We start from the raw sequence: 26756 nt of genomic DNA, 5'->3' as shown, positions 1-26756 counted from the left end.
TGAATCATGATTTTTTGTCCATCTTTTGTCTGCTTATTAGCTCTCTGACTGTAGATCACGATCAGTGCTAACGGTCTCATTCCGGCACGCGGTACAATGCTGTGGTCATCCCAGTCTTTGACGTCGTCCGTGGAATTTAACTCTTCTCATTTTAGGCGGTTGCTGGTTCCAATCCCAGCTACTTCAGAATAAAAGGGGGAGAAAAAGATTTACCGTTTTTATCTTTTTCATCTCCATTTAGGCTCTATAAAGACCCCTGACCTCTGACCTCTGCTCTGCGGTAGAAGAAACTTCCTTCCATTTCTCAGCAGTTAAAAAGCCTAAACTGCAAATTTCAGCACATATAAAAATAATTCAGGACAGAAATATTTGTGAGGAAAAACCTGAAATAAAATAAAAATCATGTAAAGCATGAACTTCTTCTTTTTACATCAGACGGTCAAACGATGTTTTAAAATTATTGTATTGTTTTCTAAATATGTTTTAGAAATTATTTCATCTGCTGATCATAAAAATACCCATAAATGTTACTTATTTATGAAATATAATCTAAAGTATGTAAAGGAATCCTGTAAAAATAAATATTTTTCTGCAGTGAACTAAACGGCTCATTTTTAATTCAGGATAATATTGTCTCCTTATTTTGTCATAAAATGACTCAAAAAGTGACTAAAAATCATACAATGTTTTAATAAATCTAAAAACAAAATCTGTTAAAGTGAGAAATTTTTTTTCTTCGCTCGACGTGTTATCTACCAAAAATAAAAAAATAAAATTTGAGATAAAAACCAAGTAAAAATGAATAAAAATGATTAAAATGTCAACAGGTGGCGCTATTCAGTGTTTCCTGACTGAAATAAAATACAGCGTTTCTCAACTTAAACTAACAACGAGGTTGTCTTATATGAAGGTCAGATTCATAAGGTTCTTTCATGCGTTTTATGGGAACAAATTCAAAAACATTCAGATTTTCTGTGTTTATTTGGACAAAATATTTCAATTTTATGCAAAAATCTGTAACTTTTGCTATCAAACTAGAGATAAAATCGAATTATTTTCTTAGATGAAACCAGAAGTGTGAATAAAAAGGATTTCCTGTCAGCCTCACAGAAACTCATCTGGGGGGGTATTTTCTTTTTTTTTGGCTCCTCGGTAGTTAAACTCCTCCCGCGCGGGCTTCTCCGTGGCTGCTCGCGCGCTCAGGGCCTCCGCTGGACAGGATAGCGTGACGTGGACCCGGGGCCGTGATTGGAGGGGGGGCTGGAATTAAAACGGGAGTGCAGCCTCCCCCCCCTCATCTGACAGCCGCTCTGCAGGACTCCGGAGTCAGACTCTACCCGCGCGCCATGAGTCCAGCGCGAGCGCACGTCCAGCCGTGACGCACCGAGTCTGCGCGCAGACAAGGGCCCCAAATCTGGACACCTCCCGCAAGAGTTCACGCCAGCTTTCCCCGAGCGTCTTTCTGGAGGATTTGATCTTCGGGGGGTTATTTCTGCGTCCAGACCGACATGGAGTTCACGGCGTCCCCCAAACCGCAGCTGTCCTCGCGGGCGAACGCCTTCTCCATCGCCGCGCTGATGTCCAGCGGGAAGCCCAACAAGGACAAGGAGGCGGAGGAGAACACCATCAGACCGCTCGGTAAGACCGGACGGGACCGGACCGGACCGGGGCTCCAACACAAAACCACCGAGAAAGGAAAAGAGGATTTTCAAATAACAATCCCAGATTTTCCGGTAAACCATCAGATTTACGGGAAACCTGAAAATGGGAAAGTTGAAGGAAAACATGATCCCGGTGATCGGCGGGTTATTTTAGCAGCAGAGATGTTTAAGCAAAACGCAGCTCTGGCCACGAATAATTATTAAATTAAGAATTATAATGAATCCATGGAAGGTAAAGGAAAATTATTTACTGATTTGGAGGCTTTTTCCATTTTTAAAACGATGAGCGATATTTGATCAAAGCTTTCCTTCTTTTTCTGTTTGATTTATTTTAGAACCGCTTTGTGTCTGAAGGGTCAGAAACCACACATTTTATTTTGATGTAAATATTGACATTTGTATTTTTTCCTCCTATTTCTTTTTTGTTAAAAAAGAAAATGAAAACAAGAGAATTGTTTTGTAAAATAGTGTTTCTCTCCTGAAAACTGTCGCTTCTTATCATAACGGAATAAATGCAACCCAGACGCGCGTTTCTCCTGTTTTTGCTCCGCGGCCACAGAGCAGTTTGTGGAGAAATCCTCCTGCAACCCGCAGCCTCTGGCCGACCTGTCCACCCTGGACGCGCACGGCGACTTCAGCGGGAGCGCGCCCGCGGTGTGCACGGAGCCGCTCATCCCCACCAACCCCGGCCTCCCCAGCGAGGAGATGGCCAAGATCTCCTGCAGCCTGGAGACCAAGGAGCTGTGGGACAAGTTCCACGAGCTGGGGACGGAGATGATCATCACCAAGTCTGGACGGTGAGCGGCGGGAAAGACGCGTCTGCCGGTTTAGCCGCTTTTTACTTTAGAGGCCACAGTAAAAACGGCTAACAGTTTTTTAAACAATGAATATTAGTGCTACCAGGCTTTAGGTGCATTATAAGAAACTTCTATAAGTAAAGTAATTAAAAAGTCTGTATAAAATACAATATAAACGTTCTGCAAAATATAAGTCCTATAAATTACACGTTAATTTTGAGAAATATTAAATTTCCACTTTAGAATTATTATAAAAAATATTAACATTATTTAACAATAACGATTATAAACTATACTTTTTATTTAAAAATAGTTTGTTTTTGATTATTTGTTCATTTCATGAAGATCAGCACCAGAAACAACATCTTCATGGAAAGGAGCAGTGAGGAGAATTAAACTCCTAATTTATTTCTGTCCGAAAACATAAAAGAAGAAAAAAAGACATACATAATTAAACACAAGAAAAATACGTTAAAAATATATATTTTTAGGCTATTTATATTTTCAATGTCAAAGCCTACAAGCTTTATTTCTCCTTAATTTTAGATTATGTCATTTCATGGCCCTTATCCACTGTTTTTGAACTGTACTCGACAACAACAGCAACAACAACAATAATAATAATAATAATAATAATAATAATAATAATAATAATAATAATAATAATAATAATAATAATATGGTGAATTTCTCCGTCAGGAGAATGTTTCCAACCATCCGGGTCTCCTTCTCCGGGGTGGACCAGGACTCTAAGTACATCGTCTTGATGGATATCGTCCCGGTGGACAACAAGCGGTACCGGTACGCCTACCACCGCTCCTCGTGGCTGGTCGCAGGGAAAGCCGACCCGCCTCTGCCCGCAAGGTAAACGCACGAGACAGGAAATGGATGAAAGAACAACAAGGAAGGAAGAAAAATGTTCAGGAGAAATGTCTAAAGTGAAGAGTAAAAGGAAAGAGATGCGACCTTTAGGAAATCCTAAAGATTCCCTTCAGGAAACGATCTTTATTTTTGCAATGAGCTTTAATGAAGGAGCTCCAGAAATGTTGGATTTTTCCTGTGATGACAACACGTAGCCTACTTATTAAAATAAAAAAACTTTAATATTTATTGCCATCACAATTAATTTTAATCTATATTTATCGTTTTTCTTTTTATCAAGTAAACACACTTATCAAATATTTCTTTGGGTCGATGACGTCACAGGTTGACAACCACCTCTTTAAAAACTCATAGTTCTGTTTGTGTTTTTGTGAAATATGTTAATAACGGTTTTTTTTTAATTCAGACGCAAAAATGATACTTTTTATCTGCTGACAAAAAATAAGAAAAAACAAAAAAACGAATAAATTACATTTTTGAGATGGGTTTAATTTTGAAAACTGTTGCTAAGTGATCCGAAATTTTGCCAGCCTCATGCGGTCGAATGCTGACCGCTGATTGGTCTGAAGCCAACACTTGTCGACCAATCAGCGGTGTCGCCTTCCGTCTGACAGGTTGTACGTGCATCCGGACTCGCCGTTCACCGGGGAGCAGCTGAAGAAGCAGATGGTGTCGTTTGAGAAAGTCAAGCTCACCAACAACGAACTGGACCAGCACGGACACGTGAGAACCTCCCGCTGCTCTAGAACCGGACCGAGTAAAAAAACAAACAAACGAAAAACAATTCTTCCGGTTTTTTTCTGTCATCTCAGGAGGACCAGAAACTAGCTTAAACATTAGCAGACCGTCGACAAAACCCAGCAAAGATAATCACGGTCGCTTTTATAACGAGGGTGTTTTGTTTGTTTGTTTGTTTGTTTGTTTGTTTGTTTGTTTGTTTTCCAAGGCGGGAAAAGATCGTGTTAGATTTTTATTTGTTCTTTTTGGGCCACAAAATGGAAAACGAAAAGAAACATGTCAGCGTTTTAGAGACACAGTTTTTTAAATTATTGTTCAGATAAAATGAGGATTTTATTTTTAATATTTTTATTTTTGTAGTTGGTAGAAACCTATAATTCTTTATTAAGAATCAGTTTTTGCCGTTTATCCTTTTTTTAACTACTATAAATGCAAGTGAAATATTTTACAAAAGCATGAAATTGTAGAAAAAATCCTTATTAGTCAGAAAAAGGCTGAAAATAAATCACAACTAAAGCTATTTAAAAGAAAAAACTTGTGTTTTTCTGTAAATATATAAAGTCATATTTATCTAGAATTAAGTCATACAGACGGAATAAAAACCAACACAGGTTAACTTTTTTCTGTTATTTTAATTTGGGAAAGAATGTTTTAAAAAAACAAACGTAAATTTGGTTAAAATAGAATAAAACTTCTTTTGTAACCCAAAAATACATCCAAGAATTTGGGTTGAAGAAATCAGTTTTAGGAGCGAGATGTTTGTCTGTTTAACCACTTTAGTTTCTGCAGTTTGAAAGCCTTTTTCTCACCTTTTCTATTTTTGTTTAGCTGTCAGACGTCACATTTCGCTGAACTAAGTCCTTATTTTTTAAACATCCTGATGCTGACAGAAGCAGATCTTTCCATAAGAACAGAATCATGAATCCACACATTTCACCAGGATCCCTCTAAAATAGGGCTTTATTAAAAATAAATGGTATGTCTGCAGAAACTATGGTTGCAGGAGGGAGAGAGTTAGTCAAACAAACGGCAGACATGTTGATGAAGGACTTTGTCAGCTGCTGCTGTGGTTCAGTGGCCAGCAGTCTGTGGGATCCAGCTGTAAACGCACAAACTGTGCCGTATTCGTGGCGGTTCTGGGAAAACGTGGGAGAGGACCTTCTGGGTTATTTTCAGCAGAGGTGGGGTCTAACGCAGCCTGTCTGTCATGGTCTGTAGATCATCCTCAACTCCATGCACAAGTACCAGCCGCGGGTCCACATCATCAAGAAGAAGGACCACACCGCCTCGCTGCTCAATCTAAAGTCCGAAGAGTTTCGCACCTTCGTCTTTGTGGAGACGGTCTTCACCGCCGTCACGGCGTACCAGAACCAGCTGGTGAGTTCTGCTGCTCTAAAGGTTTACAGCGCTCTGAAGTTCACAGAAATGTTATGACATCATCATTTTAAATTTAGTTCCGTTTAGCCCACAGAGCGCCTCATCAGAACCGAGGTGGTCTCAAAGACGCTACGCAAAAATACGAGAATTCTGACGTTAAAATAATCAGAATGCGGACAGACTCTGATCCAGTCCAACAGAAGTTTCTCATTCTGACGTATTTTTAATCCATTTTAAAATGACGTCACATTCAAAGTCCTTCAGTGGAAAAGTTCATAAAGAAGAAGTCTGACTTTTTTATCATGAAGGCTAGTTATGTGTTTATGGAAAAACAATGACTGGATATCCATGCGGCGCCCCCTGGTGGGCTCAGACTGTCCCCCACAGGTCCAGGGTTGGTAGTTTGAATCCACTGGAACGAGTGTGAGCTTCATATTTTACATCAATCTGGACGGAGAAAATCAATTCTTGGGGTTTTTCGTGGTCATTCAGAGCAGCTGAGGCTTCGGCGCCTTTGATGTGACGTTTGCTGAAGCAGAAACCGATGAAGACTCCCGTCTATCCTCCTCCTCCTCTTTCAGATCACCAAACTGAAGATCGACAGCAACCCTTTCGCCAAAGGCTTCCGGGACTCGTCTCGGCTGACCGACATGGAGAGGTACAGGGGATTCTGGGTCCTGCATGGGGGGGGGGCGGCTCTGTTTCACCTTCCATCACTTCCGTCTTCAGGTTTTATGCTTTTTCTTCTCTACAGGCGGATGTTATTCACACCTATTAACGTGCAACCAGCACAAAAAGTGAAGGAAGTTCATGTTGGCATCACGTCATACGTGCAGATTTCTGCGTGTGCCCCACACATTTAAAATAAAAGTCTCATCATCTGTCATGCATCACGTGTGTGAAATCACATGTAAACGTAATCCTAATCGTAACGTCTAGCTGTTTGAGGCTGGCCTCACGTATTTAGAAAATTACCCGCGAATAGACGCTTTCTTTTCTATATTTGTCTGTTTTTTCTCCCCCTAATGAGTTTTTTATTCAGTCTTTACATTCTTTGTTTTTTTGAAATTGTCTTTTATATTATAGTGTCGTTTCTGGAATAATTATTGCTTATTTCTTTCCTTAAAAAAAAAGTTTTTTCCACCCGTTTTTGTCTTCTGTCTGAATTCCTTCACCATTCCCCCTCCCTGTAGACGACTATAGAATCTCTGGATGTAAACGTAATTCACACGCATGACGACTACTTTCTTATCTCACGCCAAAGACGACATCATCCATTTGCTGAGCCTGATCAATGTTTCACAGAGGCTGGTCATGAATCCGCTGTGCTCTGATGACAGAAACTTAAAAAAATACATTTACATACATTTATTTTATTGTCAAAGGACAAATGGTTCAGTCACAAAGCATTCTGGTTGATATTTATCACCGTTTATTTGCAGAGACTTCTGGGAAATTTCCAGGGCTCTGAATTTTGGAAATGTAGGGAATTCAGACGCTCCTGTTTTTGGTGATTAAATCTCTTGTTTCCCTGATAATCTTTCCATTTCTTTGTGCCCCCCCATTTTCCAAGGACGCTCCCAAAACAAAACCTTGACTCCGGCACCGGGTCCAAAACCGTCCGAGCAGCTCAGGACCTCCAACCCTTTTCCCTCAATCAGAACCCCCCCCCCCAAACCGGCCGGCCCCCCAGCACACACCCCTCCTGTCCGTCTCTTTGAGGGCTGTGAATTAGACCTGATCAATTGATCTCAGAGAGCTGCAGAAATCACATTAGTCTGGAGTCGCCCACTGCACTAAAACACACTCTAATTCAATCCGCCGCAGTGACTGATTGAAGCCAGCACGCTCCACCCCCCTGCCCCCCCCCACTCCTCACCTCGCTCCCTCACCCGCCGCGCATTGTGGGGGATCTCTGCGCCGCCTGGGGGGGGTCCGACGCTGATAAAAACACACACATTTGTACTCGTCTGCTGACAGATATTGCACTATCCTAACCTAATTGAAGGGTCGGGGGGGGGGGCTGCTAATGCGGGCGCATGGTTCTCATGATGCAGGCCACACGCCTGTCCACTCACATGCACACAGTGCCCCCCCCCCCCCCCTTTTTACAATTTGTGTCATTGTGTTTGCAAAGTGCTGTCTGACAAGCCTCAAATGAGCTAATGGGCTTTGAAGGCGCCGATGACGCACACGCTTATGCACACGCTTATGCACACGCTTATGCACACGCTTATGCACACGCTTATGCACACGCTTATGCACGCGCGCGCACAGGTGGTCCACGCTTTTCTGCCCCGCCCTCTGACTCCGGCTGTACCGCATCCTCCGTGAAGTTTAAGGAAAAGCTGAGGAGCGGTTCCTCCTCTGACGCCTTCCCGTCTTTTGCTTTGGTCTCCATCGGTTTTTCTGTGTCGTTTGTGTCGCCGCACGACCGCCCCCCCACTGGAAGCAAAGAGATTTATTTTGGGGCTCTGTCTTTGGCTTTTGCTGCAGGGAAAGTGTTGAGAATCTGATCCACAAGCACTCGTACGCCCGCTCGCCCATCCGGACCTACGGCGGCGACGAGGAGAGCCTCGGCGAGGACGGACACTCCGCCCACAGCAGAGGTGAGACCCAGGAACCCACTGTTTTAGATGGTGCCGCATGGGGGGGGTAACCAACCAAGAAACGGTGCTTAACACGAAATCATTGAGATTTGACCTGGTTCCAGTCCAGCCCCCCCCCCTGGTTTGGATTCACCGTAAAACTTTCAGCAAGAAGTTTGCAGTTTGATGCTTTTCCAGGAGAGAATATGGGTTGATGCTATATTTCTGAATGGAAATGAAACTTAAAGGGTCAGAATTGGCTAAATAAATGCTTAAATTTGACCTTAAATAAAGTGAAAACAGCACAATAACAATAAAGATGTGTTTGGGAAAAATGCCAGACCCGGGTATCGAACCCGCGAGCTTCTGCACCAAGGACTCCCCATTTATTTCAATGGAGGCAAAAATCCTGGAATATCTGGAAAAGTTCAAGGATTTGAAGGAGCAAAAGTCACAGCTGGGAAAAGCTGAAAGAGCTGAACATTTGAATAGTTGGATGGTTGAAATAGATGAAAAATTGGAGAAGTTAAGAGGTAAAAAACAATGGAAGATACTAGAATAAAGAAAGAGAAACAGGAAAACAAGGATTGAAGGATTTATGGGATTCAACCCATTATGGCACCAAAAATCAATGACAATTCAAAATACAATAATTTTGCTAATTTGTTAAACTTTGTTTTTAAAAAATGTTGGATTAAATTGTAATTTTTCTCATATCAAATTGTAAAATGGAAAAAGCAGTTACTAATTGCACATTGAATTGAATTATGGGTAAAAACTTTGACTAAAATGACATCATCAGAATTAAAGGCCACTGATCAGAAGATGATCAGAGCGGGAATTTAACATCTTCAGGTTCTCGTAAAAGTACCTCAGAAGCAGATCCGATTGTTTTTTTCCTATAAATAGAATCCATTCATTTCATTTAGAAATGGTTTTTAATGATGGTATAGGTGGACTCTTTGATCAGAAATCCCCCCCCCTGAACACGCTTTGGTTTCTCCTGAACTATGGTAAAGATCTTCTTTGAACGTTGCAGTAAAATCCGTCACTTCCTGCTTCTCCGCGACAGTTTTTTTAGTCTCTCTGTCAGCTGATCGTCTAAACGCCGGTCTGCCCGCAGGCTCCGCCTTCACCGCCTCGGATAACCTCTCGCTGAGCTCCTGGGTCACCACCACCTCCGGCTTCTCGGGCTTCCAGCACCCCCAGTCTCTGTCCGCCATGGGCACCGGCGCCGCCTCCCTCCCCCACCCCATCCAGGGATCCCTGCCCCCCTACAGTCGCCTGGGCATGCCGCTGGCGCCCGGCGCGCTGGCGGGGACCATGCAGGGCAGCGGGCCGTCCTTCCCCGCCTTCCACATGCCACGCTACCACCATTACTTCCAGCAGGGGCCTTACGCCGCCATCCAGGGACTGCGCCACTCTTCCACGGTCATGACCCCCTTTGTATGACTGTGAGGAGAGGCTCTGCCCATCGCTCAGTTTTGTGTAAATAGTTTCTCCGCAGCGAGTGACGGCGCGGCCGACGAGACGGGGGGGAAAGACTCGACCTCGGTACAAACTGTGAAACTGAGCGCCTAGCATGTTAAGAACACACCCCTCTCCCCCCTGCAGACGGGAAGCGGTTGCTACCGGCAACAGCGTCTGGTGGCGTGTGATCCATCACAGGGACGCCCCTCTGCAGGCGGAGCTCCGGCCGCGTGGGAAGCGTTCACATGTACAGAAACACGGAGGTTTAATCCCGGCTATGCTCACAGTAGACTGACGTAATCCCATAGGACGCATGCTGACACACCTTTACCTCAACAGGAAGGACTTTTACTTTGAAGAGCCACTCACGCCACAAGTTTCATTCCACAAAAGTAGTTATTTCAAAATAAAGGCAGATGAAACTCTGACTATTTATGAAGCAACACGCCGGTCTGCAGCCTCACAGCAGCTGAGGCTGCAGCTGCGCAGCTCCATCCGTCTGCAGATGAGAGAGTCTCATTCGGGTGGGATCCAGGTGGGCCGGCGAACCGACCCGCTCCTTCGCCGTCAACAGGACGTCCGCGAGGATTCGAGGCCGCCACGTTCCACCCTCACACACGCACAGAGGAGACATCAGAACTGAGGTCGTGACCTCCATCGTTCACACAGAAACAATGGAGACTCTGCTCAGCTTTCAGTTCGGTTCTGACCCGTTTCTCTGAACCGTGCTCACAGAAACTCTGCATCCAGGAGGAGGAGCTGCATCCTCTGGAGTCACAGTGTTGATGTGCCGTGGAGCCGATGGGCGTGTCTGGATCTTCCTTTTGTCATGTCTCGGTTCAAACACACACGTTGTGCTTTGAGGGTTTTTAAGTGCAATATATTTATTTTGCTCTCTGGAAACATTGCGCTGTAACACTACGCGGCATTTAAGACGTTATTTGTAAACCGTGAGAAGTATATATAAAAATATCACCACCGAACTCTCTGGAGCGACTCTTTTATTGTTTCCGCAGCACGTTCATGTTGTTGATGAATCCCACACACAAAAACAGCAACAGGAAATGCAATGACTCCTGGTTTTACTGAAGGGTTTTTGGAACGTTATGACTGTGCTTCAGCGCTCCACACTGCCCCCTTGTGGGCAGTCTCCTTTAGGGCAGCCGGGGATCCATCATTCAGCTCACAATTCTCCTTTTCAAGTCTGAAGTCTTTGTGTTAAAGTTGAGGTCGAGTCTTGGAGAATTTCCTGTTTCTGAGGAGTTTAATGAACCTTCAGAAAATGTTGGCATCAATATCATTTATGCAGCAAACGGAGAAATCTGTTGGAGGTTCAAACCAAACTTAATCCTGCAGATTTCTGCTTCAAGTTGCAACAGGAAAAAACATGAAACGATCAAGAATTTCCCCTTTGAAGAACTCAACTTTAGACAAAGGTTTGTGGCCGTCCTGCAGACAGAAAGGAGGCGGAGTCCTGAACCGTAGAAACGCCTCAGCTCAGCCACAGAGGAAGCCTTCAGAAGAGATCTGCGTGTGACAGGATGAAGACTAATCCAAGAACCGCATGTGGGTACGAAGGTGATGTTGGCACTGAAGCTGAATCCAGATTTTCTCAAATGACCTTTGATGGCTGTTCTGGGAGGAGTAAACTCCACGGTAAGAAGGACAAACGTGAAGTTCTGTTCCTGCATTTGTAGGACCTCATCCTGCTAAAAAATAATAATAAAGCTTCAGTTGCAGCTGATCAGGCAGGTCCAGCTGCACACTGAAGGTCGCTGAAGGTCACTGAAGGATCACGCCAGTCAAGAACGCTTCCATCTCAGAAGTAAGTGCTCCCTAACAGAAACGTGTCACTAACACCACGATTATACAAACATGATTAGAGAAAGGAAATAAAATCTAAACACAACGACACTCAATTCATAAATTCTGTGGATAAAATTGGAGATTTCTTTGATTTTAGGTTTACACATTAAAAGCACAAATTAAACAGACGTCATCTAAGATAACACCCTTGTGTTATCTTAGATGACCCCTCCCCTTCCATTGAGGTGTTCTCCCTACCATGACAAAGGTGGATAAAGGTGGAAAGATTTCATGTAATCCATGGACACCAGTGAAGATCATTGAAGAAAAAAGGTTCAGAGCTCTGTCTAGTGGGTCTAGATGACCCAACTCCCAATGTTAAAGTGCCTAGGATAGCACAAGGGTTACATGAAATCTGTTTTTAATAAACAGTGAAATATAAAACACTCAAAGATGATTAGGATCTTAATAAGGTGTTAACTTTTTACTGCTTTAAGCCTTAATTTTTCAATAAAATATGTCCTTTTATAATATTTGTAATGATGGAGGACGAGTGTGAAGAAAATTAAGGTCAAACTGACATTTCTGAGTATTTCTTTATTCAAATCTTTGTGAATCTGGAACAGATGAAAAAATGGTGTTTTAAAAAGGGGGGCCGCCAGTTCCAAGCTCCGCCCCTTCCCGTCTGATGCATCCACCTGCAGACATGCAAATCCATGAACGTCATTGTTTTCCTGGAATCCAGATCAGAACTGGACGGCTGGATGGCTCCCATGTTGCTCCCCATTTGTGTTGCACCGCTAATGTTAGCTTGAGGGGCTGTAAGCTAGCAGGAGAGAGCCTGAACAAAGGGATGATGGGACATCAGCGGAGGCTTACTTCCTCGCCAACGGTCCCGCCAACAACTCAAAGGTGAATTTCTAACGAGCTCCTGCCGCTTTGCAGAAACCAGGTCCTAGAAAAGCACTGGGAAGGATTTGAAAATGGATCAGAGGATGATGGGAGAGAGCGGTCTTCTCTGGAATGAGGCTTCTCCATTTGAGAACCTGGCGGTTTGCAGGACGAGGCGACCCAGCTGGGCCTTCCTGGTTGGGCGTAGGGCGATAGCTTCTGTCCTGGACGATCCTTTCCAGCTCCTCCAGATGGAAGCGGTCTGCTTGACCTCCTGGTTTCCCCTCCACGTGGTCCTTGGTCTTCCTCGTCTTCCTTTGGGGATTCCAGGTGATGCTGGAATGGATGATGTTGGTTTCCTCAGGATGCCGTCTTCTTCTTCTGGTCTCTTCTTCCACTGACATCTGGTTTGGGGTTTTGCCAGGATTGTCTTCAGGATTGTTCTTTTGATGAACCTACAAGAAAAAAGTGGTTTTGAGGGATTCTGGCTCCTCCTAACCAACATCTACACCCAGTTTAGCTTCTGAGCTGCAGGACGTTCCATCAATCAGTCATCTGAGCTGCCACAGTCCAAAGCTATCTGCACGGGATTGGTGTCTTCCACCAAAGCAAAAGGAACTCTGGCATCAGTCGGTTGTCTTGGGACGAGGGAGGGCAAACGCAGGAAGAGCAGACGAGGTTCAGATCCTGACAAATGCAGTAGAGCTTCAGCGACTGCGGCGCTCACGGACGCACGCGCGGCCGTCTATCAGCAGTAGCATCAGCCGCCACCGCAGACCAACTGACGGATCGATGGCTGGACGTTAGTCACCGTTTCACCAGGAAGGAAAGCTCTACTTCTGCCCCGATAAGAATCGCTTACATCCTTTGAAAATAAATAAATAAACAAATAAATAACATCCAGCGTGGCCCTGATCGGATTACAGGGGGGGAGGAAGGGCAGGACGAGCCGCCGTGAGGAATGGCCCAACAAATTGGAGCCAACAGTTGGGCTGGAGAGTCCATTTTGGGGCCTAATTTACACAGTGAGGAGCAGGAGCTGAATCTAATCTCATTTCCATCAATTTTGCATTTTGGCCTTTTTTTCCCGCTCCCGCAGGCTTTTGGCGGGCTTTCGAGGTGGAGGACAGTCGGCGAGCATTACCGTGTCACAGACGAGGTTCTGCACGGCGACAGCAAGAGGGGCTTCGTTATGTGACGGGCCGCAGAACGCCGTGCTGCAGCCCAACGTATGCTAATAGGCCAAGAGCTCCGAATCCGCCGAGACAAGCTGCTTAATGGATGTTTTATCTGGAAGCCGGGAGCCGCAATCTCCTCTGACGAGACGTGCCAAGTCAAATTTAGCGATAAAGCGCTTTTAACAAACAGGCCAGCAAATGCTTGGGGCAGGACAAAGGACACCGACACGCCGAGCGGCTTGTGCTGAAATGTGGGGCCTGTTGGCAAACGGCAGAAAATCGTTGAAGGGAGGGAAGACGGCGAAGGAAAAGTTGTCTGAGGACAAACGGGGGCGACAGGACTTCCTGGCAGAGCCCAAACTCATTTCACTCTCTGCAGAAAAACAAACGCAGGACTTTAAGGTTCTGAGCCTAAACTGGGCCTGACAGCGAGGCGGCTGCAGTTTCTTCTGACGCATTTGCTCTGTAATGCAGTTATGAACACCAGCAACGCTAAAGGGCTCAAATCTGAGGGGGTCAGGGGGTCCTGAGGGGTCATATGCAAAGAAATGTAAAGAAAACGTAAACGATAAAGTGACAAGACATGCATTGATTGTGGAGGTTTCAAATATACCAAGTTTAGAACCAACTTTTTAAGGATTTTATTCATTAAAGATCAACTCTGATCTATTTCCAGCGACTGATAGATGTGACTGACAGATGTGACTGACAGATGTGACTGACAGACCAAGTGTTTGGTCTTTTATCCACTGTTATGCCGTCTTTAGCCAAAATCATATAATAATATTGGTGCTTCATCAATATCAGATCTATCCGGTTCTGATCCAGATTCCCGCTCAGACCAGGAAAACAAAGACGTTCATGGATCTGTTGGTCTGCAGGTGGAGGATCAGAAAGGGGCGGAGCATGGAGTTTGTTGCTCCGCCCAGCATATTTTCTACGTCACAACAATCTTTTTCAAAGGGCGTTTTCTCGTCTGCTCTGAGAATATGCAGTTTTAATCTTAATTTTCTTCACAAATGTCCTCCATTATCACCAAAAACCCCATTTTCATTCAAGAGGGTCTTTAAATCTCGAACTAAAATATTTTACCTCAAGTTAAACATTTTCTCTTTTAAAGAAAAACAGCAGAAATTCAAGGAAAATGTTGGTGGTTTTTATTCTTCCTGTTGTTCAGTCGTCAAAATTACACATTAAGTCTCTCAGTTTGTGCTTTTGTACATACTGTATATTTTATTCTAAATCTACTCCATAACTCTAAAACATTTAATCTTTCATATTTTTCTAATCTAGTTCACCTTTTAATTAAATAGACATAAATGGCTTTTGTTCTTCTCATTTTTATCTGCATCATACCTTTAATTATGTCATAACCTGTGAGCTGGTGTTATGTGTAGCTTCTGCACTGATGGTGACGCCTCATCTACTGACAGTGAAGGCGTCACGGGTGTCACCCAGCATCTCCCCCCTGTGCCAGCCGCCCCACCAAAGAGAGCGAGGTCTGAAGGCGTCATGATGATGATGATGATGGAATGTCCTCCCTCCCACCCCTCTAACCCCCAACACACAGCTGTGGGGGGGTCCTAACCAGATTGGTGTAACCGCATCAGGAGTCGGTCAGTAATTGGACCTTCTATGAGCGTCTACACAGGAATCCATGGTCATTTGATTAGGGGGTTCCGGGGGGGGGGGCTCTGGAGTGTATCAGTCTGAGCTGCCTTCCTGACCCGACACCCCCCTGAACGAGGGCGCTATCAGGGGTGAGTGTTGCGCCATCCCAGTCTTTTTTTTTTTTTTTTTTTTCAGTTTTATTTTATTTTTATTTCACCTTTGCAGAATGCAATAAAAATATAACATTTATAACAATACAATACAAGATTAAAACACAGTTCTGCAAATCTGCGACTTTAAACATCCTGCACATTTTTTTTTTTTAACAAACTTTATTGTACATTTTTCAATTTACAGACATTCACAGTCACTTGCTCAATAAACAATTGTAATATCAAACACACATATAAGACTGAAAAAACGAAAAATAGTAATATTTTTAACAATGTGTGTGCCTTTTTTTTTTTTTTTTTTTATAGATGCTCATATACAAACCAAATTAGGGTGAACAAACGTTATAAATGCACATATAGAAAGAAAAAGAAACAAAAATGAAATAATAGGCAAAGGCAAGGCCAAAACAATTCAAAATAATAATACTTTTGATATATTTTGATAAATGACTGTAGTTTTCTTGTTTTTGTTAGGAATGCATTTAAGACACTTATAATAATCAGAAAAATAATTCAAAAAAATACTAAATAAAGGGCATGTATTTTTCCATTTACACAAATGAATGAAATGTTTGCATAAAATAATAACAACATTAATGACATCAGAAATTCCCGGGTCCAGATTTTCCATATAGAAAAGAACATCATATAAGGAAAAAAAGGGAATATTTAAAATTTTGAGTGACAACCAATTGTGTATATCAGACCAAAATATTTTAACCTGGTTGCAACTGTAAAACAGATGTTCTAATGTTTCAGTTTCAGATGAACAGAATATGCATAGTTCCGATTCAAATTTGAATCTTTTATGTAAAAAATCTCCAACAGGGTAAATTTTAGATATTATTTTAAAATGTGTTTCTTTCATTTTAGGAGGAAGTGGGTACTTTGTGTATAAAGAAAAAGATTTGTTCATTTGGGTGGTTTCTAAATCGCATCTATTGTTTATACTAAAGTTGCAGAAAATTAATTGTTTAAAGGTTAGAGTTATTAATTTATTGTTGCATTTTTTATCTTTTAGGGGAATATTATTAATTTTCAGCTCCGAAAGTTTTGGTTTGATTTCATTGTATTGTAGTATGTTTTGAATAAGATTAAGTAGAGGTATGGGAATTGCTTTACAGACTTTGTTATAACAGTTACTAGAATCCTTAATCTTGTATTTGGTTACAAACTCATAGTATGATAACAGCCTTCCATCAGTATGCATCAAGTCATGGACAAAATACACACCATTACCATACCATTCAGACATAAACAAGGATTTCTTGTTTACAGTTATAAATCTGTTGTTCCATAAAACAGTGTTGTGAGGGGAGAAGTTATGGTTGAAAAGCATCTTCCCAAATTCTAAGGCTTGTTTGTAAAAGTTTGATAGTTTTATTGGTACTTTTGAAATATTATAATCACACTTCAGCAAAAACTCCAGTCCCCCGACCCACCGAAGAGTTTGTTTGGGATATGATACCACATAGAATGAGGCTGGGAAATACAGCCTTTTAACCATTTCAATCTAAACGCTACAATCTGTGATTCAACATCTAAAGCTTTTAAGCCGCCATTTTTATAATCTCTGACCAATTGTGATTTTCGTATATAGTGAGTCTTATTTTTCCAAATAAATTTAAAGAGAATAGAATTAGACAACTTGATGTTCTTTGGGGATGTATATAATGAGTGACAGGGATACACAAGTCTTGAAAAACCTTCCGCTTTGGATAATAGAATGCGGCCAAATATTGATATATTGATAGGCCACGCCCCAACCATTGATTTAAAGTTTTCTGTATTGTTTTTAGTCTGGGAGTGATATTTACACTTTCTCTATCATTACTATTTTTTGTTATTATTAGACCAAGATATTTCACTTCACTTTTTACAGGTATGTTTTCAATAATACTTTGATTGCAGGTATGTATAGGTAAGATTTCACATTGTTTGAGATTTAGGGTAAGGCCAGATGCTCTTGAAAACAAAAGTATTTTATTGATAACAACAGGTACCATATTTTTATTCTTTAAAAATAAAGCTGTGTCATCAGCAAATTGACTAATTTTAAATTCCCTGTCTAAAATGTTAATACCCTCAAAATCTGGAGAATATTTAAGAAAGATGGCTAGTAATTCCGCTGAAATTATGAACAACAGCGGGCTAATTGGACATCCTTGGCGAACGCCTCTATTAACAGGAAAACTGTTTGAGAAACCTCGGTTGAGTGCAATGTTGCTACTTATGTCTTTGTAGAACATTTTAATTATGTTACAAAATTTTGATTCAAAGCCAAAGGTTTTCAAGGCATTAAACAAAAAGGCGTGTTCTAATGAGTCGAAGGCCTTAAAAAAATCCAAAAAAAGGATAAGACTTTCCTGAGGAATAATTTGATTGTAATCTAATATATCTAAGATTAAGCGAGTGTGGTGGTGAATATGTCTCCCCTTAATAAATGCTGATTGTGATTCGTCTATGATCTGAGATATTCCTGATTTCAGTCTGTTAGCATAGATATGTGCTAGTATTTTATAGTCACAACAAAGAAGTGTGATTGGTCTCCAATTATCAATTAATAACACATCTTTGCCTGGTTTGGGTAAAAGGGAAATAACGCCTCTTTTCATTGTAGGTGACAACATCTGTTCGTCGATGCATTCATTGAACGCCTCAAACAACATTTCTCTGATGTCAGTCCAAAAGTGTTTGTAGAACTCAGCTGTAATTCCATCAGGCCCCGGTGATTTACCACTGGCCGTCTGGGAAACAGCTTTATCAAGCTCATCTATAGTAAGTTCAGATTCCATGAGATCTCTGAATGTCTTGTCTATTTTAGGGACTTTATCATAGATTAACCTTTAAAATAAAAGTGTGTTTTGATTTGAATATTGAGTAGTGTAAAGATTTTTATAGAAGTTGGTGATATAGTCCTTAATATTGTTTTGATCGTCTACTAGAGAGTTTTCTATCTGTAACTTAGTGATTGTTTTTTTCCTTTTTCTGCTTTTTTCCAAGTTAAAAAAGTAAGTTGAATTTTTTTCTCCATCTTCCATCCACTTTGCCTTTGAACGAATAAATGCTCCTTTGGCTTTTTCGGTATAGAGTTCATCTAATTTAGATTGCAATTTGTTAATTTCAATGACATTTTCCTCACTCAGTTGAGTTAAATTACACAAAGTGTTTAATTTTGAAATTATTTCAGTCTGTTCTTGTCTTTTTTTTCTAGCCAAAATTTTTCCTTCTACAATTGCAATTTTTCTAATATTAAATTTCAACCACTCCCATCTATTAATAGGAGACAGGTATTGTATTTCTTTTATTTCAGGAATAAGTGATTTGATTTTTTTACAAAAATTTTTGTTATTTAAAAGGCTATTATTGAATTTCCAGTGGGATGTTCCATTTTTTGGTTGATTTTTTTCAGGGGAAAGAGCCAAAGTGATAGCAGCACAGTGGTCAGTGAGAGGAGAGTGGGAGATATTACAATTCAAGGTTGAAGATGTTAGATTACTTGTTACTAACCAGTAATCTATCCTTGAGCGTTGAGAGTGTTGAGAGTTATTCCAGGTGTATTGAAGCTTATTTGGATTTTGTCTACGCCAAATGTCGATAAGGTCGAGAGAGTTAGAAAATTCAGAAATAATTTTATTGAAATGAGGAGAGTTGTGTTGAGTTGGATGTCTGTCTTGGTTTTCATCTGGTACTACATTAAAATCACCTGCAACAATAATCTTGTCAGTTGCATACATCTGTTTCCAGTTGATTATCTTGTGATTTATGTTTGTGAGGAATTTCTGATTTTTTGTCCTATTATTGAAACCATAAATGTTAACAAGAATATATTTAGTGTCGTCCACCTCAATGTTAACCATTAGCCAATGACCTTCTGTGTCACTTTTATGATCAACAATTTTACCATCAAAATGATGTAAGAAAATTGCCACTCCTGCTGAACGAGGACTGCCATGAGATAAATAAATGTTTCCACTGCCCCACTGAGATTTCCAAAAATCAAAATCTTCTTCACTACTGTGTGTCTCTTGAAAGAAAAAACAGTTCACGTTAACTTGTGCCTTACAGTAAAGAAAAATTGCCTTGCGCTTTGTTACATTCTTAAAACCACGAACATTTAAAGATAACAAAGAAAGAACCATAAAGAATAGCTGGAAAGCAATTAACTCCATAAAGGGCTATAATGCAATTTCACATTTTTCTAATCGGTTTTCTCAAAGCTGTAATAACATTCAACACAATAACATACCAGCTTTGGATTTATTTTCTCTCTTCTCCTTCAGGAAGATGCCTTTGTCCATTCCGTCTAGATGAAGGAGTGTTGGTTTCAAGCAGTGACCTGATGACCATCGATGACCGCGTATCCGTCCTTTAAAAAGGCCTTGAGTCCTCTCTTCCTCGCCTCCTCCACTCTCGGCCAAAGACGCTGACGAGTCTCCCTGTCTTCTTTGCAAAAGTCTTCTTTGAAGCGAACATTTAGATCTTTGCAGATTTTTGCATTTTTTGACATTCTCCAGACTTGGTCTCGAACAACTCTCATTCCAAACTGGATGATAATCTGTCTTGGTTGGTTATTTTTTCCTTTCTGTCCCAGCCGATGCACTGTGTCCACTGAGTGTCGTAGTTCCTCAACGTTGACCGACATCACTTTGGAAAGGATCTTGAGAGTTTAATCACGTGTGATTTCCCCTTCTTTCTCAGGAAGGCCAATAAGTCGCAAAGACCATCTTCTTTTATACCATCCCAGTCTTCCCAACCTGGATGAACCAATCATCCTGATGACCAAAACCCACTAGCGACCTGGAAATTTCCCAGAAGTCCCTGTGAAAAATCAGTGCGCGTCGATGCTCACTAGATCGGCCAATATAGACCACAATGCATTGCGTCTGAACAATTTTTGCCAAAAAAAGAAGTACTTAAATGTATTTTTTAAATAAACCATCAACGTTTTTATCTTCAGCAGACAGTGGAATCATAAATAATCGTCTCAAAACGCTCATATCAATCAAATTTTAACTTTGTGAAATCGATGACGTCATATCCGCCGTTTAAAAAATAAAGTAGTGAGCGTGGCCAATGAGTTCTAATGCAAGATATTTATTATATATCTATATATAGATATATATAGAGAGCTTATATATATATATATAGATATAGATATAGATACATAATGTATAATATAATATATAGATAGATAATTTGTTGTTGTTAAATAATAGAAAACAGTCAGCCTTTAAAGCTCAAACTTTAATGAAACATACATAGTTGCAGGACAAATTAAAAAAAAATTATTACAAATAATTTTTAAAAATAATTTCTAAACATTTATAAGTTTTAAACCTCTTTGACATGTAATTTAAATGATTTAGAAAACCCAACAATAAGTCAATAATAATAATAATAATAAATAGAAAAATAAATAAATAAAAAGTCAACAAATAGTCCAAAAGTCAATAACAGATTTACCCTTAAAAGAAAAAAGAAAACCAATAGATTTCCTGATTTATGTGAGTGATCAATTTGTGTAACACAGATGCTCTGGTGTCGGGTTTCAACCTAACAGTCTGGCCTCTTATCCAAATCTGTTTCCACAAATGTTTTCCACAAATGTTATCCAGACTGTATTACTAGTTGGTACCACACTGATCCATCTGGGTTAGCTCTTTATTGCTAAGACCCACTTTCTCCTGAAGTATGAATCCATTAGAAACCTGCAAGAAAAGTTCAGTCACTGAGTCAGAAATGTATAAATCTATATAACTATAATAGTCTAGTCCTAGTATACTGTATTTAGGTGTAACACAATAAAGTTTACATTTATGTCGACAGCAAATTATCCGTACATCATGCAGCATGTTGATGATAGCCCTGCAGCATCATGCATGTCAACATGTGTTCTATTAATGAAGCCCCTGCAGCAGTAAAAGAAAAATATTATAATCCAACTTACCTGTGAAATGTTATGCCTTCTTCCTGGACTAATTTTTCTGATTTTGGCAGTTGAAACCCTCACAATGAACTGGCATTTTGCAAAAAATGTGTTCACATGCATTCACTGCAGCAGAGACTTGACCTCACCAAGATGGCGGTGCTCTCCTCCCATGAGGAATCACGTGACGTCTCCTGTGAAAAGGTTTTTGTTTTAGGTGCATTCATTTATTTTTGTCAAATAGCACAAGGTTTAACCCTTGTGCTATCTTAGATGACCCCCCCCCCCTTCCATTGACGTGTTCTCCCTACCATGACAAAGGTGGATAAAGGTGGAAAGATTTCATGTAATCCATGGACACCAGTGAAGATCACAAATCATTGAAGAAAAAAGGTTCAGAGCACTGTCTAGTGGGTCTAGATGACCCAACTCCCAATGGTAAAGTGCCTAGGATAGCAAAAGGGTTAATATTTTAAATTTAGAAGCAGCACAGGCTCTTCTGTCTTTAACATCTGCAGCTTTTGTAATAAAACAATTTTCTTTAATTTTATAAATAACAATAAGTTAAAAACCGTATAATTTCTACAGCAATTTCTTAAAAAGATCTACAGTAAAAACATTAAATGCTAGAAAGTCACTTGATAAATAAAAATGTTCATTCTCTCAAAACATTTTTCTCACGGCTTCAAAAAATCTGACTTTGCATCGAGGAGGGCGTGGTTCAAGTCCCGCCTCTCCGAATAAATAAAAGGTTCATTGTATAAACAATGAGGGTCACTGAATCAGATGACTGAAGGCAGATGCTGCCCCTACAGGACCATGAGGGTAAAGCACAGGAAGTCCAAATCAATTCAAAGTTTTTTATTCAAAAAGCACATAATCAAGAATCAAAGATGCATATACTTACACGTGTTAAATACATAAAATGTGCTTTAGTAACTGCTGCACCCACGTCAACACCCTCCCTCCTTTCAACTCTGAGTCCAGTTTCTCCATAAAAGCTTCAGAACCTCGACACCGTCCAGGCGGGAGGACGGCTCCTCAATCGGTTCCAACCGTCGCCGTCATTCAGGAAAAGAAACACCACAACCTTCAACCGCCACGTTCTCTACACCGTCTCTCTGAACCACTTCAAATGTTGGCAGCAGACAGATGTTCTGACGGGTTCTGGTCACTCTGGAGTGAACAGGTCCATGGAGGTCAGAAGCACCTGCTGGAAGCTGTGGGGGGTGGGGGTCTAGTTAGCCATGTGGGGGGGTCTCTCAGGGAGGAGTGAAGTGAAGAAGGTGCTGATGAAGGACCACGCTGTGGTCAGTAAGCTGGGTTCTGGCTGAGCCGCGGCGAGGGCCCGGTCCTCCGGACCTCCCCCGCCCTCCTCAGCACTTTCCTCATCCTCCATCCCCTCATCCATCAGGCGCTCCTGTGGGGACACGTCTGGTGAAACTTCAGTTTGAAACCGGTTTCTGTGCTCCGGCTGCAGGCCGACTGACCGAAGGCCAAGGACGGCAGCAGAGGGCGGAGCCTCACCATTTCCTGGATGTCCTGCCGTCGCTCTGCCTCCCCTTGTGGAGCACCGACCCGATCCACTCCTCTGAAGTTCTGCTGCTCCGGTCTGAAGATCGCCCACCCCGCCTGGTACCTGAACACACCAAACACTTTTCACTACTTACGAAACCAACAGAGACGAATACAAATATAGGACGACTTTTATTCTGAAACAAAATTATTCTGAAGTATGTTGATCGAACCGTAGAAAGCTAAACTTTCAAAAATAAAAACAGGTTTTCTTTAGAACAGTTAAAAAATATGCTGTGACGGACAGCTTTGACTGACGGATGCGACTGACGGGTGCGACTTACAGGTGCGACTGACAGATGCGACTGACGGGTGCGACTGACGGGTGCGACTTACAGGTGAGACTGACAGATGTGACTGACAGGTGCGACTGACAGGTGCGACTGACAGATGTGACTGACAGGTGCGACTGACAGGTGCGACTGACAGATGTGACTGACAGGTGCGACTGACAGGTGCGACTGACAGATGTGACTGACAGGTGCGACTGACAGGTGAGACTGACAGATGCGACTGACAGATGTGACTGACGGCTACAACTGACAGGTGCGACTGACAGGTGCGACTTACAGGTAGACTAGCAACATGGCACCAGCCACCATGACGAAGCGGCTGAAGGAGGAGTAGAAGTAGACGATGCTGAGCAGCACGCCGGCGCGGGACACCGTGTACAGCCAGTCCAGCCAGTCGCGGTTCAGCTCGTCATCGTTCAGCACGGGCCCGCCCTGTGCGTTCATCTGGATGGGGTTGGCCGGCTGGTCCTCTGGCAGGGGGTTTTGGGCGGGGCCGAGCGGCTGTACGGCTTCATTGGGCTGAGCAGGGGCCATGGGCGAGGGGGATGGGGCAGGGACTGGCGGGGCGGCGGGCTGGGCGGAGGCCACAGCTGCGTGGCTGAAAACCAGAGAAGCAGAAAAATGAAAACGGGCAACGGGACGTCCCAGCAGCTAGAGGGCGGTCACACTTACTACTGTAGGTAGTAGTGACGCGCGTACATCTGCTGCCACCACAGCATCTGCAGGGGCATGTACACGGGGTGAAAGGGCACGTTGGGGGGCAGGCCGCCTTGTAGAGGGACCTGCGCTGCAGCCGGCCTGTGGAAAGGAAAGCCCCCATCTGAAGTCTGAGGCCTCAGATCCACTGAATGAAAAGGAAAACTTCACAAAAACTCTGCTTACCACTGAGCATTGGGGGGGAGGCGGTACCTCAAACCTTCATGACTTCCTGGGACAGAGGAGGAGGGGGCCGGGAGGTTCTCCGTGCTCGGTGAATCGTCTGAACTCTGAAACACACGGAAACAGTCACTCGGCAGCACAAACAGTTCTTCCAAACAGACAGAAAATCCAAAAGAAACGGACGGTTAGGTCCTCCACACATCCACCGACTGTTCTGGGGTTACAGGCAGCAGCTCCTGCAGGAGGAAACAGGAGGAGGCACTCCTGGGAGAGCCAGGAGGCATCTTCCCCAACGTCCCGGTCAGGACCCCTCCCACATGGTCAGGACCCTCCCACATGGACATACCGCATACCAAGGAAGACGTTTGGTGGAGTGGAGAGCCCAAACCAGCCTGACTGGCTGAACATGAAAGGAGCAGTTAGAGGAGGAAAGCTTTTGCTCACGCTGGAGTCGGAGGAGCTGGAAGGAGTCCGAGGCACCGGAGACGCTGGAGGACTGTGGGAGGCGCAGACAAGATGCATCATGTGGTATTCGTCCTTCTACAGGAGGGGGGCACCAGGAGCAAATGAAGACGTTGGACAAAAAAACAAGAGATGAGAAACAAAAGACAGCAAAAGGAGGAAGGAGTCCAGCCGGACAGAACGCTCTGTGGAGGAAATCAGCTGTTTCTGTCCAACAGCAAACAGGACCAGCGTTAAAAAAGAATTATTGATCATTAAAATTGAGTTTTCCTATAGTTTCTATATTAAAACATCTAAATTTAATGAAAAAGTTCCACTTGTTTGAGTGGAACAAATGATTGTTTTTCATGGATTGAAACTGTGCAGCATCCAGCCGTACTGAAGGGAAAAGGTTCTTGATAGAACAGCATCAACAGCAGACAGACAGAAAGGGTTCCTCTTCTGTAGACCGGGAGCTTTTCCAGACTCCTACCTTTCTGAGCACGTCTCTGAGCTGCAGGTGGTCCTGAAGGAGGCGTCCCGAGTACACCAGCCGCTGGTCCCTGCAGAGCTGCAACACAAAACGGTCGGCTTCACAACTAAACGCCTTTTGCAGGTCCTCTGCGTCAAACCCAACTCTCCCCTCTGACAGCGGCTGCTGCACATCTGTGCAGAGCCTCAGACAAGACTGAGATCTGCTCCGCAGGAGGAAGAGGAGCTGCAGCTCAAACCTCAGCCCTAAACAGGAAGTTGCAGCTCACCGCCGGGAAAAGGAAGCCAGGCGGCGTCTCGGTCACTCACCGGTCTGCTGGGGTACACGTTGGAGATGTGGCTCTTCAGCCTCTCCACAGTCCAGTTCAGGAAGCAGTTGATGGTCTGGTCTTCATACTTCTGGTTGGGGGCCTTTATGATCAGGGTCACAGGGCTATCCACTCCCCCCGAGTCCATGGCTCATGTTAGAAGAAAAGCCGACTCCGTCCTGCGACGGCTACAAACTGAAGGCTGGAGCCGAGTTTGTCCTTTTCTTTTCTGGGTGGGGCGGTTTGCAGAAACACATGAACACCAGCCAGCACATTACTTTAAACCAGCAAGACGGCATGACCCCCTTATGCACCTAATGACTGACGCAACAATATTTGCAGAATCCATTTTAAAAACTATAACATTGATAACAATACAAGATTATAACACAGTTCTAAACACAAAATGTGGAATAAAGTTCCACATAGATGTGCAGTTGTTTCAATATTTCTTAACCCAGATTACCTTGAGTGTATTATTAAGTGCATTGAAATCAGTACAATCTTTGTCAGAGGCATTAAAGCAACAGATTTTCAGAGGAAAATTTTTTCACCATAAAAAGTTATATAATCTTTGATAAACTTCATTACAAGCAGCTCCTTCTAGTTTCTAAACATGTCTCTGGTAAACTGATCCAACAACAGAGCCTCATTGGACATTGAAAAAGAAATTATTTCACATAAAACGATTAATTATTAAATATAAACAACAGGAGGCTGTTAAAAAACACACGAATGACGTCATTTTTAACGTTCAAGTCCCAGATGTGATGTAAACAGATTTTGTGACCGGGGGGGGGGGGGGGGGGGGGGGGGGTCACGAGCTTCGGTTCACTTCCTGCACCTGCCGCGTCGTGTCACCTTTCCTGTAAACTCTACCGGACTGCTAAGCGCCGCCCCGCGCTCACGCGCCTCCCGGTGCAGTGAAAGTGCGGTTCCACCTTACCGAGAAGGACGGTCTAAGGGCCGTTTAGCCAATATCTATGGAATTCTTCATGTTTATCATAATTCCCGGTATGAAGCCCGTTGAGACGGCTGTGGTTGTAACATCGGGCTGTAGAAACTAAATGGAATTGACGTCACACACAGACTTGTTGTCAGAGCGGCTCGGTTTAAATAAAGCTTGACTTTTATTTAGAGCTCGGTTAGCATAGCACAGCTAGCTCCGCGGCGGGTTGGGCGGCACCGGACCGCGGGGAGTTCGGATCAAACTGTCTGTCGTGTTGAAAGCAGCCTTTCCTCCCCGTCCAGAACCCCCCCGTACCTGTTCGTTCCTTTGACCGTCTCCTCGCGCCCCCGCTGCTCCTCCGAGCTGCTCTCTGGTTGTCGGAATGTCGGCCCGGGAGCGGAAATCACGTGACCGATTCAGCGCCAACAGCTGACGCGAGGGGCGGGGTCAAAGAAACAAAACAAAACAGCAAGACCAAAACATTTTTTATAGATGTCATTTCCTGCAGTTTGTAAAGGTTTAAAAATGATAAAACCTTTGTGAAATGTCGACAACTATAAGTATTTAGTGATAACTATATTTTTACTTATTTATTTAAAATGTTAATGTGAGTTTTTTCTTCAAAAAATGACATCTTGAATTTTGTTTAACAAAATTATGCAAATTAAAGAAAAGAGAGAAAAACTACCAAAAGGAAATGTAAAAGCCATATTAAAAT

The 26756-nt window shown here is 42.7% G+C and overlaps 2 protein-coding genes and 1 long non-coding RNA gene across 6 annotated transcripts in view; 1 reads left to right on the top strand and 2 right to left on the bottom strand.

The window, feature by feature from the left end:
- Nucleotides 1–1299: 1299 nt before the first annotated feature.
- On the top strand, nt 1300–10496 carry tbx20 (T-box transcription factor 20). 2 transcript variants are annotated; one of them, XM_023964407.2, is made up of 8 exons: nt 1300–1638; nt 2221–2458; nt 3158–3322; nt 3955–4063; nt 5297–5455; nt 6037–6113; nt 7952–8064; nt 9167–10496. In XM_023964407.2, exons 1-8 carry the CDS (start codon nt 1509–1511, stop codon nt 9493–9495), a joined length of 1320 nt encoding a protein of 439 aa, XP_023820175.1. In that variant the 5' UTR covers nt 1300–1508; the 3' UTR covers nt 9496–10496. The 2 variants fall into 2 exon arrangements, with proteins under 2 accessions (XP_023820175.1, XP_023820174.1); XM_023964406.2 differs by having other exon boundaries at nt 7949–8064.
- Nucleotides 10389–26756, bottom strand: part of LOC144984626 (uncharacterized) — a 160625-nt gene continuing 144257 nt past the window's right edge. Inside the window, exon 2 of the long non-coding RNA XR_013648437.1 lies at nt 10389–10496. This is a non-coding gene — a long non-coding RNA (uncharacterized LOC144984626). The remainder of the gene's footprint in view (nt 10497–26756) is intronic.
- Nucleotides 21948–26480, bottom strand: herpud2 (HERPUD family member 2). 3 transcript variants are annotated; one of them, XM_023964110.2, is made up of 9 exons: nt 26354–26480; nt 25091–25318; nt 24783–24860; nt 24293–24388; nt 23852–23955; nt 23642–23767; nt 23247–23567; nt 22629–22740; nt 21948–22535 (listed from the first exon to the last, which is right to left on the bottom strand). In XM_023964110.2, the coding sequence occupies exons 2-9, from the start codon at nt 25235–25237 to the stop codon at nt 22512–22514; spliced, it is 1008 nt and encodes a 335-aa protein (XP_023819878.1). In that variant the 5' UTR covers nt 25238–25318; nt 26354–26480; the 3' UTR covers nt 21948–22511. The 3 variants fall into 3 exon arrangements, with proteins under 3 accessions (XP_023819878.1, XP_023819876.1, XP_078789773.1); XM_023964108.2 differs by having other exon boundaries at nt 21948–22521; nt 26354–26479; XM_078933647.1 differs by lacking the exon at nt 24293–24388 and having other exon boundaries at nt 21948–22521.

This window comes from Oryzias latipes, chromosome 16 (genome assembly GCF_053564925.1).
Source record: "Oryzias latipes strain Hd-rR chromosome 16, Olatipes_Hd-rR_3.1".
Lineage (NCBI taxonomy): Eukaryota > Metazoa > Chordata > Actinopteri > Beloniformes > Adrianichthyidae > Oryzias > Oryzias latipes.
The sequence above is the reverse complement of the archived record's forward strand: the minus strand, read 5'-3'. Positions and strand labels throughout refer to the sequence as shown.

Coding starts and splice junctions, on each gene's coding strand:
- tbx20 (XM_023964406.2), top strand. CDS start 1,509: ATGGAGTTCACGGCGTCCCCCAAACCGCAGCTGTCCTCGCGGGCGAAC. Junction 2,459..3,157: donor ATCATCACCAAGTCTGGACG/GTGAGCGGCGGG, acceptor TTTCTCCGTCAG/GAGAATGTTTCCAACCATCC. Junction 8,065..9,166: donor ACACTCCGCCCACAGCAGAG/GTGAGACCCAGG, acceptor GTCTGCCCGCAG/GCTCCGCCTTCACCGCCTCG.
- herpud2 (XM_023964108.2), bottom strand. CDS start 25,237: ATGGACTCGGGGGGAGTGGATAGCCCTGTGACCCTGATCATAAAGGCC. Junction 24,389..24,782: donor TCAGAGACGTGCTCAGAAAG/GTAGGAGTCTGG, acceptor CCCCTCCTGTAG/AAGGACGAATACCACATGAT. Junction 23,956..24,292: donor CCAGCTCCTCCGACTCCAGC/GTGAGCAAAAGC, acceptor CGTGTGTTTCAG/AGTTCAGACGATTCACCGAG.